Source organism: Bipolaris zeicola, assembly GCF_000523435.1.
Source record: "Bipolaris zeicola 26-R-13 unplaced genomic scaffold scaffold_109, whole genome shotgun sequence".
In the NCBI taxonomy this organism is placed as follows: Eukaryota; Fungi; Ascomycota; class Dothideomycetes; order Pleosporales; family Pleosporaceae; genus Bipolaris; species Bipolaris zeicola.
This window is the reverse complement of record NW_006912158.1, coordinates 64696-79319: the sequence shown is the minus strand read 5'-3', so window position 1 is coordinate 79319 and position 14624 is coordinate 64696. Positions and strand designations below refer to the sequence as shown.

General features: G+C 52.1%; 10 protein-coding genes across 10 annotated transcripts; 4 read left to right on the top strand and 6 right to left on the bottom strand.

The window, feature by feature from the left end:
• Window positions 1-323: 323 nt before the first annotated feature.
• COCCADRAFT_100017 (uncharacterized protein) lies at window positions 324-1192 on the bottom strand (the record flags this gene model as incomplete). The annotated part of the gene is made up of 3 exons (XM_007715576.1): window positions 324-483; window positions 557-968; window positions 1024-1192. The coding sequence occupies 3 exons, from the start codon at window positions 1190-1192 to the stop codon at window positions 324-326; spliced, it is 741 nt and encodes a 246-aa protein (XP_007713766.1).
• A 923-nt stretch (window positions 1193-2115) lies between these two features.
• Window positions 2116-3480, bottom strand: COCCADRAFT_99940 (uncharacterized protein; the record flags this gene model as incomplete). The annotated part of the gene is made up of 1 exon (XM_007715575.1): window positions 2116-3480. One exon carries the CDS (start codon window positions 3478-3480, stop codon window positions 2116-2118), a length of 1365 nt encoding a protein of 454 aa, XP_007713765.1.
• A 283-nt stretch (window positions 3481-3763) lies between these two features.
• COCCADRAFT_99975 (uncharacterized protein) lies at window positions 3764-4707 on the top strand (the record flags this gene model as incomplete). The annotated part of the gene is made up of 3 exons (XM_007715574.1): window positions 3764-3914; window positions 3973-4107; window positions 4166-4707. The coding sequence occupies 3 exons, from the start codon at window positions 3764-3766 to the stop codon at window positions 4705-4707; spliced, it is 828 nt and encodes a 275-aa protein (XP_007713764.1).
• A 469-nt stretch (window positions 4708-5176) lies between these two features.
• COCCADRAFT_38054 (uncharacterized protein) lies at window positions 5177-5837 on the bottom strand (the record flags this gene model as incomplete). Its single annotated transcript, XM_007715573.1, has 2 exons — window positions 5177-5729; window positions 5791-5837. The coding sequence occupies 2 exons, from the start codon at window positions 5835-5837 to the stop codon at window positions 5177-5179; spliced, it is 600 nt and encodes a 199-aa protein (XP_007713763.1).
• A 332-nt stretch (window positions 5838-6169) lies between these two features.
• Window positions 6170-7230, top strand: COCCADRAFT_6268 (uncharacterized protein; the record flags this gene model as incomplete). The annotated part of the gene is made up of 3 exons (XM_007715542.1): window positions 6170-6590; window positions 6652-6698; window positions 6751-7230. The coding sequence occupies 3 exons, from the start codon at window positions 6170-6172 to the stop codon at window positions 7228-7230; spliced, it is 948 nt and encodes a 315-aa protein (XP_007713732.1).
• A 13-nt stretch (window positions 7231-7243) lies between these two features.
• On the bottom strand, window positions 7244-7963 carry COCCADRAFT_99978 (uncharacterized protein; the record flags this gene model as incomplete). The annotated part of the gene is made up of 1 exon (XM_007715572.1): window positions 7244-7963. One exon carries the CDS (start codon window positions 7961-7963, stop codon window positions 7244-7246), a length of 720 nt encoding a protein of 239 aa, XP_007713762.1.
• Window positions 7964-8530: 567 nt separating this feature from the next.
• COCCADRAFT_99932 (uncharacterized protein) lies at window positions 8531-9049 on the bottom strand (the record flags this gene model as incomplete). Its single annotated transcript, XM_007715571.1, has 1 exon — window positions 8531-9049. One exon carries the CDS (start codon window positions 9047-9049, stop codon window positions 8531-8533), a length of 519 nt encoding a protein of 172 aa, XP_007713761.1.
• A 1120-nt stretch (window positions 9050-10169) lies between these two features.
• COCCADRAFT_99985 (uncharacterized protein) lies at window positions 10170-11861 on the top strand (the record flags this gene model as incomplete). Its single annotated transcript, XM_007715570.1, has 2 exons — window positions 10170-10297; window positions 10340-11861. 2 exons carry the CDS (start codon window positions 10170-10172, stop codon window positions 11859-11861), a joined length of 1650 nt encoding a protein of 549 aa, XP_007713760.1.
• A 382-nt stretch (window positions 11862-12243) lies between these two features.
• COCCADRAFT_100012 (uncharacterized protein) lies at window positions 12244-14011 on the bottom strand (the record flags this gene model as incomplete). Its single annotated transcript, XM_007715569.1, has 2 exons — window positions 12244-13915; window positions 13971-14011. 2 exons carry the CDS (start codon window positions 14009-14011, stop codon window positions 12244-12246), a joined length of 1713 nt encoding a protein of 570 aa, XP_007713759.1.
• A 150-nt stretch (window positions 14012-14161) lies between these two features.
• COCCADRAFT_38048 (uncharacterized protein) lies at window positions 14162-14494 on the top strand (the record flags this gene model as incomplete). The annotated part of the gene is made up of 2 exons (XM_007715568.1): window positions 14162-14255; window positions 14313-14494. The coding sequence occupies 2 exons, from the start codon at window positions 14162-14164 to the stop codon at window positions 14492-14494; spliced, it is 276 nt and encodes a 91-aa protein (XP_007713758.1).
• Window positions 14495-14624: the final 130 nt, after the last annotated feature.

Below are 14624 nucleotides of genomic sequence, written 5' to 3'. Positions count from 1 at the left end.
TGATCGTGTATTTCGACCATGAGTCAGTCTGAGCTCTTCGTATGTTCAATCAACACAAGGGGACTCGAGTAAATGGCAGTGGTAAGCTTTGCAAAAGGCACTTGGGAATTACTTTATTAAAAACTACCATTGGGTATCAAGATAACTTTAGCAACGCTCATTGCTCGAATGCTCACTGCTCGAAACAAGATTACGACGCTGTTTCTGATGTCGAAATCTTCTTCCCACCCTTTCCAAGCCATTTCTACACCGCAACAGTGCTGTTCGTGTACCGCAGTGCTTCGCGGTAGATTAGAGACACCCAAAACACGTTCCTCACCCATCTACACCGCACTATCATGTGCCATATGCGCCTGTGCTGGCCTTGCAACTTCCACATCTCCATCTCTTTCAACACCATCCTCCACTTTCTCATTCCTGGCATGCGTAGACATAGGCCCAAAAGCATCAATATGAGCAATTGAATGCCAGAGTAGATACGTACTACGCACCGTCAGCCGCATCCTCTTACACCCCTCCCGAAAAAAGCCTCTTGTCAGAAGTGGAGTAAACTTACCTCCAAAACGTAAACACCATCCCCACCCAAAGCAACACCACACTCGCCACCGCCCTTCCATTCCGCCGATACACCATTGGACTCCCGCCATACGCATCCAGCAATCTCCGTGCCTCGGTCAGACTCGCACCCGTAACATACGCGCTCTTCGCAGCCACAACATACGTATACGCCAATGCGCACGACAGCGTAAACGCGCACGCTAGCACGGAGCAAACCCTCCACGCCATTTTCACTGCGGCAGACTCGCGCCGCTCAGGCCAAAACAGATCGAAGAAGAACGCCGCACCGAATATCGTAGCGACGAAAATCCCGACGAAGATGTTGTAGGAAGCTATACCTACGAAGTCGTTGTTGTGTACCGTCGCATTCGGGTTGAGATGCGCGACGTATCGTTGCTGGGTAGTGTAATCTGTCTACTTGTTAGACCCCAGAAGAAGGCCGTGTAAAGGGAGAGGGGGAAGTACCAGATAATGCCGCCGTTCCCAGCGACTCGCTCACAACCGTGAATATCATCGCGAGTTGATACACAATAAACCTGGTGCGCCGGCCGTGATACCGTGAATTCCACATATTGCCCGATTTGAATTTCGCCCATTGTATCTCGTGGAGGTCGAGACCCCAAATGACTGCCATGTTTACCCTTATTCAGAGTGTGCGATGTTCCTCGTGGGTAGTGCTGAAGTCCGACTTCACGGTCCTCGATACAAGTTAAGAATAAAACTCGATATTACTCCGCTGGTTTACTCAGCAGGTGTAGATGCCAAAAAAAAAAATCCTGGAAGAAAAAAAAGAAATATCACCCGACTCCTACGTAGTTTTATCCAGAGAAAGATAAAAAACTACAACTACGGCCCAAACCCCTTCCTGAACTCCGTCATCGCCCTTGCAAAAAATCCACACACACACACACATACATACACCCATCGCAACACCCACTCACACTCCTGCTCCCAACCGCGCATCCCCATGCCGCGCCTTCTTAACCAAAAGCTTATCACTTCCACACGCAGGCATACCCGCGGAGCATCACTACGTACATCTACCCGGGCGTTCTCGGCGACATCGACAAGTATGTGCGATTGATTGGCAAGAAGGTGATCCTCGAGGGGGGGGGGGAGGATACTGACATCATAAGAGGGTGGGATGGGGGGACGGGAGCTAAATTAGTGGGGGAGGCTTGATGGGTGGGGCGATGAAGTCATTGATGGGTGGGTGCGATGCGAGGGCATGATGTGAAGGGGGGGGGTAGGGGTAGCGTTTAGTTAGGGGATATGAGGGGAGTTGAAATTGGAATGGTGAGTGTGGAAAGTATGAGTGATGTTGGTTATAGCATGTTGCAGGAGTACAATGATGTACATGCGAGGTGAGATGTACTATTCGTAATCGTAGTATGTGATGTTGAACATCACAACATAAGTCATCACCTCCTGCTTAAGCCTCGTAAAAAGGCACATCAACTTCGCCATAGCTAGACAACTTACCCGTCAATATACATGGGCGAACCAACTCATTGCCATATCATACACATATTCTGTTCATACACAAGAATCTAACCTCTAATGCACCATAGTCTCCAGCGTCCCAACCGGCCGCTCAACAATGTCCAAACACCCATCCACAATACTCTTCCTCGCATCCTCAGAGCTAACATTCTGACCCCCAAGATACAGCAGCCAAACAAGACGACCTACCCTCTCATCGTCAACTTTGCCCAGCCACGTGGGCGTACCCATCTTCTCCTTCTTCTCAACCTTGACTATAGGCTGATACAACGCACCAAGCGTCCCATTCTTGTTCCGTGTCAAGATGATAACGCTACCCTTCGGCGCCTTACCCTTGCCCTGGAATATATTCCTGAACTCCTTCATAGCAAGGCCGAACGCCTCGTCTTGGAACTCGCCTTCTTCAACTGGCTTAGGGAGAGCGATGGTCTTGTTCTCGGCAGCCTGCTGCCTGAGTAAATCGGCCTGCTTGCGACGCACCTCGTCGGTCCGCGATGCAATACCACGCATCCAGCCGTCTTGGAGATGCTTGAAATCTGTGCCTCGGCAGGGTACAACGCGGAATGCCATGTCGACGCCGCTTGTGCCGCGGCTGTCCAGAATGGCTTCCCAGATCTTGTTGCTCTTCTCTGCGTCGAGAAGGGAATCACGGAGGGCTTTCTTCTCGTCTGGAATCAGGGCTGAGGCGGTGGGGTTGACAGTGTTGATGAGATGGTTTTGGAGGGTGGATAGGTCGGCTGTCTTGACGTACAGTCCAACGACATAGACTTGGACACGTAGAAACGAGACCTTTCTGATCCCCAGACCCAGCAGCGTGTATTCGGCGTCACTCTCGACATGTTCGGGGCCCGCGGTGTCGGTAGGCAAGCGGATTGTACGAGGAAAGTAAGGAACATAGGATGTACCAGTCTCAACGAGCTCAATGGCGTCTGGATGTGATGGTTGGGGGTTCTCTGCGTCGGCGGGTGCAGCAATGACTTTGTCACCCGCTGCTATGACAACCTTTTTGCCTTGAAACTCATCAGATGCCTTCTTAGGGGCATCTGTTTTGGTGGGAGGTCCCAGTATTAGGTCTGCTGCGGATCGACTTGAGCTTCCGTCCTTGTCGCCATCAACTGGTTGCACATCCCACAAGCGCACAAGGAAGATGGGAGCAATCATGGACAGAGCCGCACCGAGCGCCAGCCAATTGCGCCTGCGCACATAAGCAGCACGGCGAATGGCCTCTGCGCGGTGTATCGAGACAAAGTCCTCATCTATGCGGGGGCCTTTGGGAGGAGCATTCTGCTTGAGCACAGCTTCCAGGTCTGACCTGTGAGAGCGCGAGTTATACCGGGCCTGGGGGCGACATCGAAGTGGCGCCGGGGCATTGAGACAGCGGAAGACGGGACGTCTCGCAGCGGATCGGATGGCGCTCATGGTGGGTGTATGAATGGGTGCATGAGTGCATAGAGTGACCGTCTATGCAGTGGCATCCACCGACGTATGCGCGCCAAGACTTGCAAACACCGCGGCGCGCTTGGGCCATGCATGGTTCGGCTCGATGATGCGCCTTGCCTCGTGCATTCAGCCCTACAGCCGGGGGGGCTTGAGGGCCGACGCCAATGTCTGACCTTCCTTTAATACGCCAGCAACTAACGCACGTGTTCAACTGCACAAAATGGCTTCTCGGAGGGCCAGGCTAGAGGACGCGGACGACATGATGGAAGTGGCAGAGGTTCCTGACGATCTTGACGGAGATGGCGGCGCGGGCATTGAAGGTGTGCAGCACCTGGCCAAAGGCCTAGTCCGATACGCCTTGTCGTGTGAGCATTCACGTCGGCCCATTAAGCGGCAAGACATTAACGAAAAAGGTCTGCACTTGCACTGCCTGATTGCTGTTGTTATCGTGTCTACGACTCATGCTAACAGCAACAGTGCTTGGTGCTCAAACCCGGCTGTTCAAACAAGTCTTTGCGGAAGCCAACAGCCAGCTCATGGACGTGTTTGGAATGCAATTAGTCGAACTACCAAAGGCCGAACGAGTAACACTGCGGCAAAAGCGCGGTATGCATTATAGTCACGCCTAGAGCATCGCTTATCTTTGTCTGACCTACCTTTACAGCAGCAGCAGCCGCATCTCTAGCATCGGATTCCCAGTCAAAGTCAACCAGCGTATGGGTCTTGCAGAGCATTTTACCCAGCCAGTACCGCATACCTGAGATTGTGGGTCCATCACGGCCACTTGAACAGGGTATGCCAAACAAGGAAGACGCCTACGTTGGCTTGTACACTCTAACTATCGCTCTCATTACCATTTCCGGGGGCATGATGCCAGAAGGCAAGCTCGACCGCGCTCTCAGGCGCATGAATGCAGAGCAAACCACGCCCGTGGGTAGTAAAGACAAAGCAATAGCTGCCATGGTTAAAGACGGGTACATTGTGCGTGTCAAGGAAACTTCGGGCGCAGGTGACGAGACAGTCGATTATATCGTCGGCCCTAGAGGCAAGGTCGAGGTGGGACGTGATGGTGTCGCTCAGTTTATACGAGCGATGCATGGCCAGGTTGAGGATGAGGATGAGGATGAGCTTGAGAGGCGGATTCAGAGGACTCTTAATGTAGCTGATGCACATCGCAACAGTGCACCTGCGGCGGAAGCGAATTGAGTATGTTGTGGTCTCAGCCATGAGTCGCTCTGGGTGAGTGACGGAGGATATGTAGAGTCACGGGTGGCTCAAATGGACACAGGTATCCTCAGTGCTGTACAGCTTTCGGGGTTGTTTTCTTGTATATATTTGTTCACGTATAGGCCAAGAGACCATTCATATTCTAACACGTAGTTTTGGAGAATTACTGAAATCTGACGTTGGCATTCGTGTTTATACATACACGGAAGCATATCTCACCTAGACGTAGCACGGTATACGTTGAGATTTATGAAATGTACACGTATATACATGTTCGTCAATAGCGGATTTACAACAGCCTTCTTCCAATCGTCGTCCTCAATCGTCTCTTCGTTTCTTCGTCCTTTCTCTCTACTCATTCATACACCATACCTCATTTATGCATTGCGAGTCAAAAACGTCTCCATATCGCACCATATCACATAAACATAATCCGATGTTCAACATCTTACAAGCTCAGTCCATCCGCAAGAACAGCACCATACCAAATCATGGCGCCAAGTCCAATCAGGTTGGAAATGGTGCTGACACCGTGCAGGATAGCAAACTGCTTGTTGAGCGCCTGCATCTCCTTGCTATGGGGCCCATTGTCGTAGCTCTTCTTGCCATCCCGAGTTTCCTGGTGCTTCCTGATGCCCATGATCTCGGTTGTCTTGGGTCCAATGTACACCAAGTTGGCCAGCGCAGTGACAAGCATGGTGGCGTGCAGCCAGGCAGCGAGCTTGTTGGTGGACGCGGCGGGAGTGGCGGGCGCGAAGAAGGAAAAGGACGGAGGAGGGTTGGCGGCCGAGGCAGGCTGGAGGAACGAGGGGAGAAGAGAAGTAGCGCCGCCGCGGGGATAGGTCAACAGCATTGCGACGGGGAGAGCAGTCTGCAGGGAGAAGTAGATGGGGAAGGTGTTTTTTTGCAGCTGGGAGAACTGGGAGCGGGGCAGGACTCGGAAGGCGACAACGCCAGAGATGAAGGATTGGAAGAGCGTGGAGCCGAGAAGAGTGCCATAGCTGCGTGTTGTGTTAACATGAATGCGACGGGGTGGTGGTAGCGGGGCTGCGGTGAAGGTACCTCAGCAAATGGTACGTCGTCGGGTTTTTGAACGACGATAGCGACATGGTGGCGGTGTTGCGCAATGCCAGTCGTAGTGTGGATGTGGTGGTGGTGTAGGCGTCGAGCCAATGTGTTGTGGTGTCTGGAGGAACAGTCAAAGTCGACCACCTGAGGCTCAAACAGCGGTCTCTGCGTCCTCGGCAATTGATGATCTCACGATTGGGTTGGACGCGTCCATCTCATCCCTGCAAAGCGGGGCCCTTGCATGTCCGTCTGCCCCGCCATCAGATTCCGTCGTGTATGTAGTGCCGCCACACACGCGCATCATTCAGCCGCATATACACACACCAATCCAACATCAATTGGTGTTCGAGACTGCTGTCCCGCATTCTTCGCAATGCCTATGCGCCTGCCCTCGCTCATCAATCTCCGCCACCCGGCTGACGCGACCCTCACACCCGAAGACATCTTTGGCTCATCGCTAGGCGGCATTTTCACAGACGACCTGCAGAACCAGCACGGCGATAACCCAGAAACCCTCATTCTATATCAAAATCACAAATATGGCGAGCTGGTGTTGAGGACGGCCGACTTCAATGGCGAGGAGCAGAGGCGCAAGTTTGCCCACTACCTATGGAATGCTGGCATCATGATGGCAGAGTTAGTCACTGGACGGCCTAAGGATGGAGAAGAGGAGTCCGTTAAGAAGATAGAAAACGACGAGTTCACACGCTGGGAGAACGGCCAATGGTGGACTAGTGAGGAAGAGGAGAAAAAATGGAGTGTCAAGGACGAGTCGGTATTGGAGCTGGGCGCAGGTGGGTTGGATTGAAAAGACATGACTGTGAGCAGAGGGCTGATGGTATGTTGCCCGATCAGGCGTAGGATTGGGTGGGATGTTGAGCGCATTGGCGGGTGCCAAAGAGGTTTGTGGCTATCTATCTGGTTGCGAGTGTGTCTGGACTGACCGTCTGCTAGGTCGCCATCACCGATTACCCAGCACCTCCAATCCTCGATACCCTCAAGGCGAACGTTGCAAAGAACATACCGGCTACTCTACAATCTCGAGTAACCATCCAAGGCCATGAATGGGGTTCCACTTCCACAGCCTTCGAATCGTCGAAAGCCCATACCTACACACGTATACTCGCAGCAGACTGCTTCTGGATGCCTGGAGAGCATGAGAACCTCGCAAAGTCGATGCTACACTTCCTCGCAGATACGCCTGACGCGCGTGTATATTGTATTGCGGGTTTCCACACAGGTCGTGCCAAGGTTGCGCCTTTCTTTGAGGAGGTTGTACCAGAGCAAGGGCTCGAGATCGAGGAAGTCTACGAAATGGACGCAGACGGACAGCGGCGGCCGTGGGCAAAGGAGCGCGATGGCGGCCAGGAGAATATGGGCGAGCGGAAAAAGTGGCTCATTGTTGCGCGATTACGGCGACTCGTTCGATCGTAGCAGAAAGAACCACTCACACCCTCTTGAAGCAGAGTGTAACCACACTGCTCCCCGTCTTGCCCCCGAACGTGAAACTCGGATATTTGACCTTGCCATCAAACTGCAATCCTCCGCCTCCAAACCACTCTTTCAACTCCTCCTCTGTCCAATTGCAGCTCGTAATGAGAAACCTTCCCCCCTTCTTCACCAACGGCTCAACCTTTTCCCTGTATCCCTCACATATTCTGCGCCCCTGTGCATCCTGCTCTTGCGACAGGCAAATCGCATCGAACGTGCCCTTATCCAGTACAACATCGAAGCCCTCACCCAACCACGCACCAGGCGCCTGTGACAAGATATCCCACTCATAAAACGCAATATCCGCATACGCCTCGTCTTTCGCATCTCGAATCGACGTCGCAAGTGTAACGCTTTCCGTCGAGTAATCCACACCAACCATTTCTCCGGACCACTCGTCCTCGCGCAGCGCAAACAGCAAATGTCCATTTCCTGTGCCTAGATCTAGAAATCGTGCGCCCTTGTTTTCCTCATCGTCTTCTTTATGTATTTGGCCTTCGTCGCTGAGGTCTTCGAGGAAAGACAGCATGCGCTCTTCTGCGCCGGCGTCGCTGAACCAAATTGTGCCTTCGTCTGAGGCGTTTGCGACAAAGTTTTTGCGCTCGGTTGTGTAGGCTGCGTCCCAGTAGGATTTTGTGCCTAATTCCGAGGGGTCGAGGTGCGTGGGGCCTGTCATGTTTGATGTTTTCCTATCTTTTGAGGGTGTGAAGAGAGAAGAGGGGGAAAGTAGAGATTGTGGTTGTTGAATGGGAGATGCGAGACGAGGATGGGAAACTTTTGGAGGGGCAATTGATGGTTCCTGGTACCCCGCGGTGCCGGCTAGTATGCTCTTTCAGGAACTATGCAGACTAGACGTACTACGGTTGCTTGGGCCTGGTAACTCTTTAGTTCCGTATGCTCCAAAATGGATTTTTTTTAAATTTAGTCGTTCTGGTAGGGTGAAATATGTCTCCAAAGTCACACGTCGATATGTTTGGCTGCTTAAAGTCAACAAGTTGTACATACACGGACAACTCTGATTGAACCACGATATGAAAAAGACGGTCTTTACATAGGTAAACACCAATCAACACAGTGTAAATATTGTGAAACATCAAAAGAAAAATGATTTGACGCATACTACAACTTCAACCATAATACTCAAAGCACCTTCTCTTACTCCCATTTCCCCAACTCACAACTCCAATTTCACCACACCCGCACTGACTCGACGCGCCAAACACAATCAAGTCACCCCCAAAACTCACCACAACGGATCATTCCGCCCCCAATACAACAAACTGCCCCCAATCGCTAGACTATTAAAAACGCCAACATAATGCCCCAGAACCTTATCCCTAACCCCATACCCCTGCACAATCACTGTATCTGCAACCGTCGCTACCAACCCCGCCAAAACCGCAACACCCAAACTCCTGCGATCCCGCAGCACCAACCCAAACACCGCTAGTAACACTCCATTTTGCACGTTGCGCGCTGCGATTGCTGCTACGAGGGCTTTCTTTGTGTCGTCGTCTTGTTTGTTTTGTGATGCTGTAGATGTAGATGTAGATGTGCGTTTTGTTGATTTGGAAGATGAAGTGGTGGATGATGGTGGTGGGAGTGTGGTAGTGATTGGGAGGCCGTAGCCGTCGGCGAAGGAGGTGGGATTGCGCAAGCCGAGGAGGCCAAAGGGTAAGATTTCGAGGGTTGCGATGAAGAGGGCGAGGCATTCGGCGGGGGGTGGGAGGTGGGAGAAGAGGTTGCGCGGTTGGAGTGACATTGTGGGTTTTGCGATTGTGTGACTTGGGGTACGTGGAGGTGAGGAAGTGCTGTGATGCGAAGGAAATTGATTCTATTTCTCTTTGCGCAAGGCTGTGTCTACTTTTCAATTGAGAATATATGTTTATGTAGCCTTTATCGCGTATCTATTGGCTGGTGCGGCTCGGACTTCGGATGCGGGGACGAGGACTGATTTGTTTATTTGCGTCATGTTTGAATTTGTAACATAGATGCAAGTAAGATTGTGTTGACTTACAGCTTGTTTGTTTACTATTCGTGTGTGACCTCGAGTTGGAACTCGAGCTGACTTCAAGAAATTACTCCAAGTGTGTTGTTTGTTGCTCGCAAGAAGCAGGACTTCGTCCTTGGTTGACTGTGTGCACATTGTTCATTATTCTATATGAACGCCTAATTCTCGACTATACTGTCGCATATTTGGTGTGTTTCTCGTGATTGTGAAATTGAGAGTGCGAAGCCGACTACTCTCAGTGATACAGTGTTGCAAAAGAGTCGGAACACCATGGTAAGATTAGAATTGAGGGAATGGACCACTCTCACACAGCGCGATGACTTGCTAACTCTTTGCCACATAATTCAATCTCAGATTATGGGTCAAGGTGTCAATGGGAGTCGAAGGGTGAACATGTCATCACGTGCGTCTGTCAGTCCACTCCAATTAGTCACTCTTTTACAGTGACTCGCTTTAAATTCGGGCGTGATTACAGGCGTTTGCTGGCCTTTTAGGAATGCCTATTCAAGAGAATAGGTATGCAGATCGTGAATTCTGGCGCTTTCACACCTAGACTATAATCTCCTTGCAAGGAAGGTCCGTCGTGTGACGCGCTTTCCTACCTTCACTTATTAAACAACACGGTGGAGCCTGCGCTTGTGCTTTCACTCGATTGAAAATTTGCGAACTCCTAGCCGCTTCACAACCGCTTTCTACTCAGTATTTATTCAATGCTTGCTCTCTCTCTTTTCTACCCATCAAAAACTCTCTTTCCTCAACTCACTTCTGCTACTCACTGCTCAGGTTCTTTCCTCATCGACTCATCACTTCCTCTCCAACAACAAACTTTTCAGTATCCCATCAACATACGCACATCGCAATTCCTCTCAAAATGCCAAACGGAAATGCTTTCTGGGCTGCTGGCAAGCAAATTGTTACCTCTCCAAATTCGCCCACCGCCACATCTGTCAAATCACCAAACAAGTCAAACGACAGCTCTCTCATACAGCAGAAGAATGGGTTATTCTCGAAGACTATAAACAACGCACGCGCCAGAAACAGTCTGACCAATGAAAACGGCGTTGATCTTGCCACTCCCGGTGTCAAGAAGGTGTGTTGGGCAGATGAGGAGGAAGATGAGAAGTTTCTCGCCCTGTTGGCACCCCAGAAAGACGACCCGACCGTCTCTTCTCTAGAGACCACTACCAAAGTCAAGGATGAGCTGATCAAGGAACTGGAGGCGACCGTTGTCACGAAGGATCTCCGCATTGCCGAGCTAGTAGTCGCTACACGAAACAACCACGAGCAGATTCAAGGTCTTGAAGAGGAGATAGAAGTGAAAGAATACACCATCAAGACGTTGGAGAAGGAAAATCACGTACAATTCGTCAAACTCCAGGAGTTGTACCGCGAGTCTACCGAGAAGGACGACCGTATTCAGAGCCTGGAGTCCGCATTGAAGCAACTCACTGCGACACAAGACCCCAAGCAGACGTCCTGTTCAGACACCCAATCATCCACTGAGAGCAACGATGCAAAGAATACTGAGGTGCCCAAGCCCGAGGCCAAGACTACTACGTCAACTGTTGCTCCAGAGAAGCCCGAAGGTGTCGAGACGCCAAAGTCCAAAGGGGCTGTCTCCAAAGTTACCGAGCTTGCTCCCACCGACAAGACTAAAGATGGTCAGACTGAGAAGTCTGTGAAAGGTCCATCTTCTCACGACACCGACTCCCCGACATTCGTGAGCAAAGAGACTTTGAAGGTTGTCCCTCCTGCTCCCAAGCCAAGGATACTGACATTTTCCATCGATATGTCCAAATATGGGAAGAAACCTACTACTGTTGTGTCTATCAAGAACCAAGAACAATCTCCAGGGTTCATGGGAGGCAAGAACGGTCGCGCTACGTCGTGGAATCGGTCACCACAACAGGCACGCGTCAAGACGGATGTGAAGCCCAATTTCAACCCTTCGGCTGACATTCGACACATGCCGTCTACTCAGCGTGTTCTTTACGGAAATGGTCCAGACGTTTCCTTCAAGCTCGGCGACGTCGAGCTCAAGACCCTCCCTCAGTATATCCTGATGCAATGCTCCGGGAAGGCATTCCAACACTTCCAGACCAATCCGGGCGCAACTTTGTGGTCTTTCCCTGTAGGTTCAATGGACACAGAGGCCGCCAAGTCTCTCCTTAACTGGATGAACGAAATGGCATACCAGGGCCGTGTCTACTCCGTCTCACTGAACTCGGCACCAGTGAACGACTACAGGAACATCCAGATCTGCCGCGCCGCGCGTGTCATGGGCCTCAACAACACCTATGTTGGTCATTTCACTAAGCACCTCTGCGAACGTATTCGTAGCAAGGACGTCTCCCTTGAGTTTATGGATCTGATGTGCAAGTTTGCCTACCCAGAGAACGACCCGGTGTTCGATTGCCTTGCCAATAAGCTCGCCATGCAGAAGGCGGCTGGTAATGTACAGGGCACGACGATGTTGGAGAAGTTGGCTGCCACCTACCCAGCACTGAGGGCAAAGGTGGAGAAGATTGAGAGGAAGATGGGCGCTATTCGGGCACGCAAGTAGGGTGGTACCACGATAAGGTGGTATGATTCTGGGGAAGAGTGATTTCGTCTGTCTTCTTTTTTCTTTTGTGTCGATTGACTTGTGGGCTGGGATATATACATATACAGCTTACAATTGTGGGTATATAGAGTCGTGCTTTGAGTGCTCATTTGAAAGTGGAAGGGGGGGGGGCACATAGACCATATACCGTTCCCAATATTCCAAACAAATGACAACTTGTTTTTCATGAATTGTTGCTACTTGACCAAACGTGTAAACTGAGACAGATCCAAAAAAGTCTTAATCACCAAACAGTAAGAAACCAGTCTTTTCTTTGGAGGAAAAAGAAGACTTTTCATTATGCATCATATTTGACATTTTTTGGAGCAATCATTGTCAAAATCTAACATCTACATTCTACACCCTTGCGACTAACACAAAGATACTTGACACCCTTGTACGGCGTAACACCGCTGCCCAAGCCCTTGCTCTTCCTCTGATCAACATTCAGACTCTCTACTTTAATACCGCTGGGCAGCCATCCCTTGACGGAGAAGCTAACCGTAGCACAACTCGGCATGAGGACTTTATTCGCCTGCTTAATCTTTGCATCGGAATCTGGTTTACCGGATAGCCCAGAAGATGCAGGGAGACCAGCGTTTGCAGAGGAAGAAGTATTATGGGCATCGTCATCGTAGTCATACGTTGATGTGGAGAACGAGACAGGGCCGCCTGCGTCGATGCCGTCTTCAGCAGAGGGATCGTCTTGTCCGATGACGGTACCGCGGAGCGTGGCTATGACACCCATGCCTGCGCCGCGGTCTTGCGACATGAGGGTTGTTACCTCGCGGCTGCTGACGCGCCATTCGATGGCTCGGTCGCCGGGCGCGTAGCCGGCGTCGCCCATGCCGCGCGCCACGCGGATATCGACTACGTTCTTGACGGTTGCAGGCAAGGGGATGTGAATGACCATTTCCTCGATGGCGGGCGCCGACGTGGTGCCAGTTGAGGCTGAGGCACGTGCTAGACTGGCTTTTGCGGCGCTGGACTGCGACGAGGATTTGCCGGTGAAGCGGGGGTTGATCTGGAGTTTTACTTCAAAGTCTGAGCCGGTTGGGCCGAGAGATGGGTGGACTGATACGGTGGCGGGGATGCTGAGCTTGGGCATGGCGTTCCTGGCGGACTTATCTGCTGAGAAGGCGTCCAGAGCGGACGAGCCGAGTAGGTCGACTTCGTATCCTGCTAGCACGAAGCGGCCGTCTGGTGGGACGAAAGATAGTTCTCCAGGTCGAGCCTTCCACTGGTTAAGCCTTACGCACGGGTGGAAGACTGGGAGGGAGACGGTGTTCTGGATACCGCCGGCACAGCCCAACTGTAGTATGAGATCTGGGACACCCGAGACTTTTGCTGTGAATGCAATGGTGCCGTTTGCCATTGCGGCCAAGGGTCGACCAGAGGGCGATAATGTGACTTCAAGTGTCTCGACGATATCGACGTACATTTCGTTGCTCGTATGCCTGACATTTGCTCTTCGCCATGGGACTGGTGACGCTGTCTGGTTGGAGGATAGCGAGGGACCTAGTCTTGGGCTTGGTCTTCCACCACCAAGACCAAACGCACTTGTGGACGAGGGCGTTAGTGAGCTGGGGGTTGAGGAGGGCAATCCAACGCCGCCCAACAGACTCTTGAGCAGGTTGGGGGCTTCGACGACATCTCTCAGCGCATTGGGCTCGGTGTTTGCAATGATACCGCCGTCGACCATTTCACTGAGTAGCTGGGCGACGACATCGTAGTTTGCTTCGATCTTGGAGGCGAGCAAGGGCGAGCCGAGGAAGTCTTCGAGGACATCGGTGAGGCGGTGGAGGAAGGTGAGGATGGCGAGGGGATCGGTGTCTGCAGAAGAGGGGCAGAGAAACAGCAGCTGGTCCTGGACTATGGAGTAGAGCAGAGTGGGCGGGTTGGTGTTGGGTAGGTAGATCAAGGGCGGACGTGGGGCGGGATGGGCGAGATAGAGGGGGAGGAGGGAGCTGGCGGGCGGCGGGCGGTTGGCGTAGACGTGCTCCAGAAGCGGCGTGCTGGAGGCGAGTTAGCCGCGTGGTACCAACGGGGCTGGCAGGAGGGATGGGCTACTTGTGCTCATCAAAGAGGTAGAGAGCCTCAATCGCGCTCATGGTGGACGAGTGTCGGCGTGAGGCTGCGCACGCGCGCGACGACGTGAGAGTGTGGGGAACTTGAGCAGCCTAGGGCGAGGCTTGCACTGTACATACAAGATAGGCATACACGTACTCCACACATACCTTTATTGACCCCTACCTGCAACCATGTCGCAACGAGATGCAGATACGCCCACGTTCCAACAAGCCTTGAAGCAGGACCGCGCCCAGTTTGAAGACTGCACGCCCTGTCGCGTGGTTGGTATGCTTGCTCCCAGGCCTGCGCTGATCAAGTCCATGTGCTGATGCCGACCTGCAGGCAGCGCAACATTTCTGGGCTTGGGTGCCTTTACCTATGTCTCTGGCCACTCGCAGATCCGCGCCAATCAAGCTGCGATTCGAGCCAGCAACAGCATCTTTGGGGTGCGCAGTAGACACATGGCCATCACCGGCACCAGCGCCATCATGGTCGGCCTGGGCATCTATCGCTGGTTTTCCTAGGACGCACGTGACCTGCCCATTCATCTCATCGGCCTCGCGACCACCACCATCACCTTCACCTTGACCAGAACGCCTTCAACAGCACATTTCAAAAGTACAAAAAGCATCAGATGCCCCATTGGGACTCAAA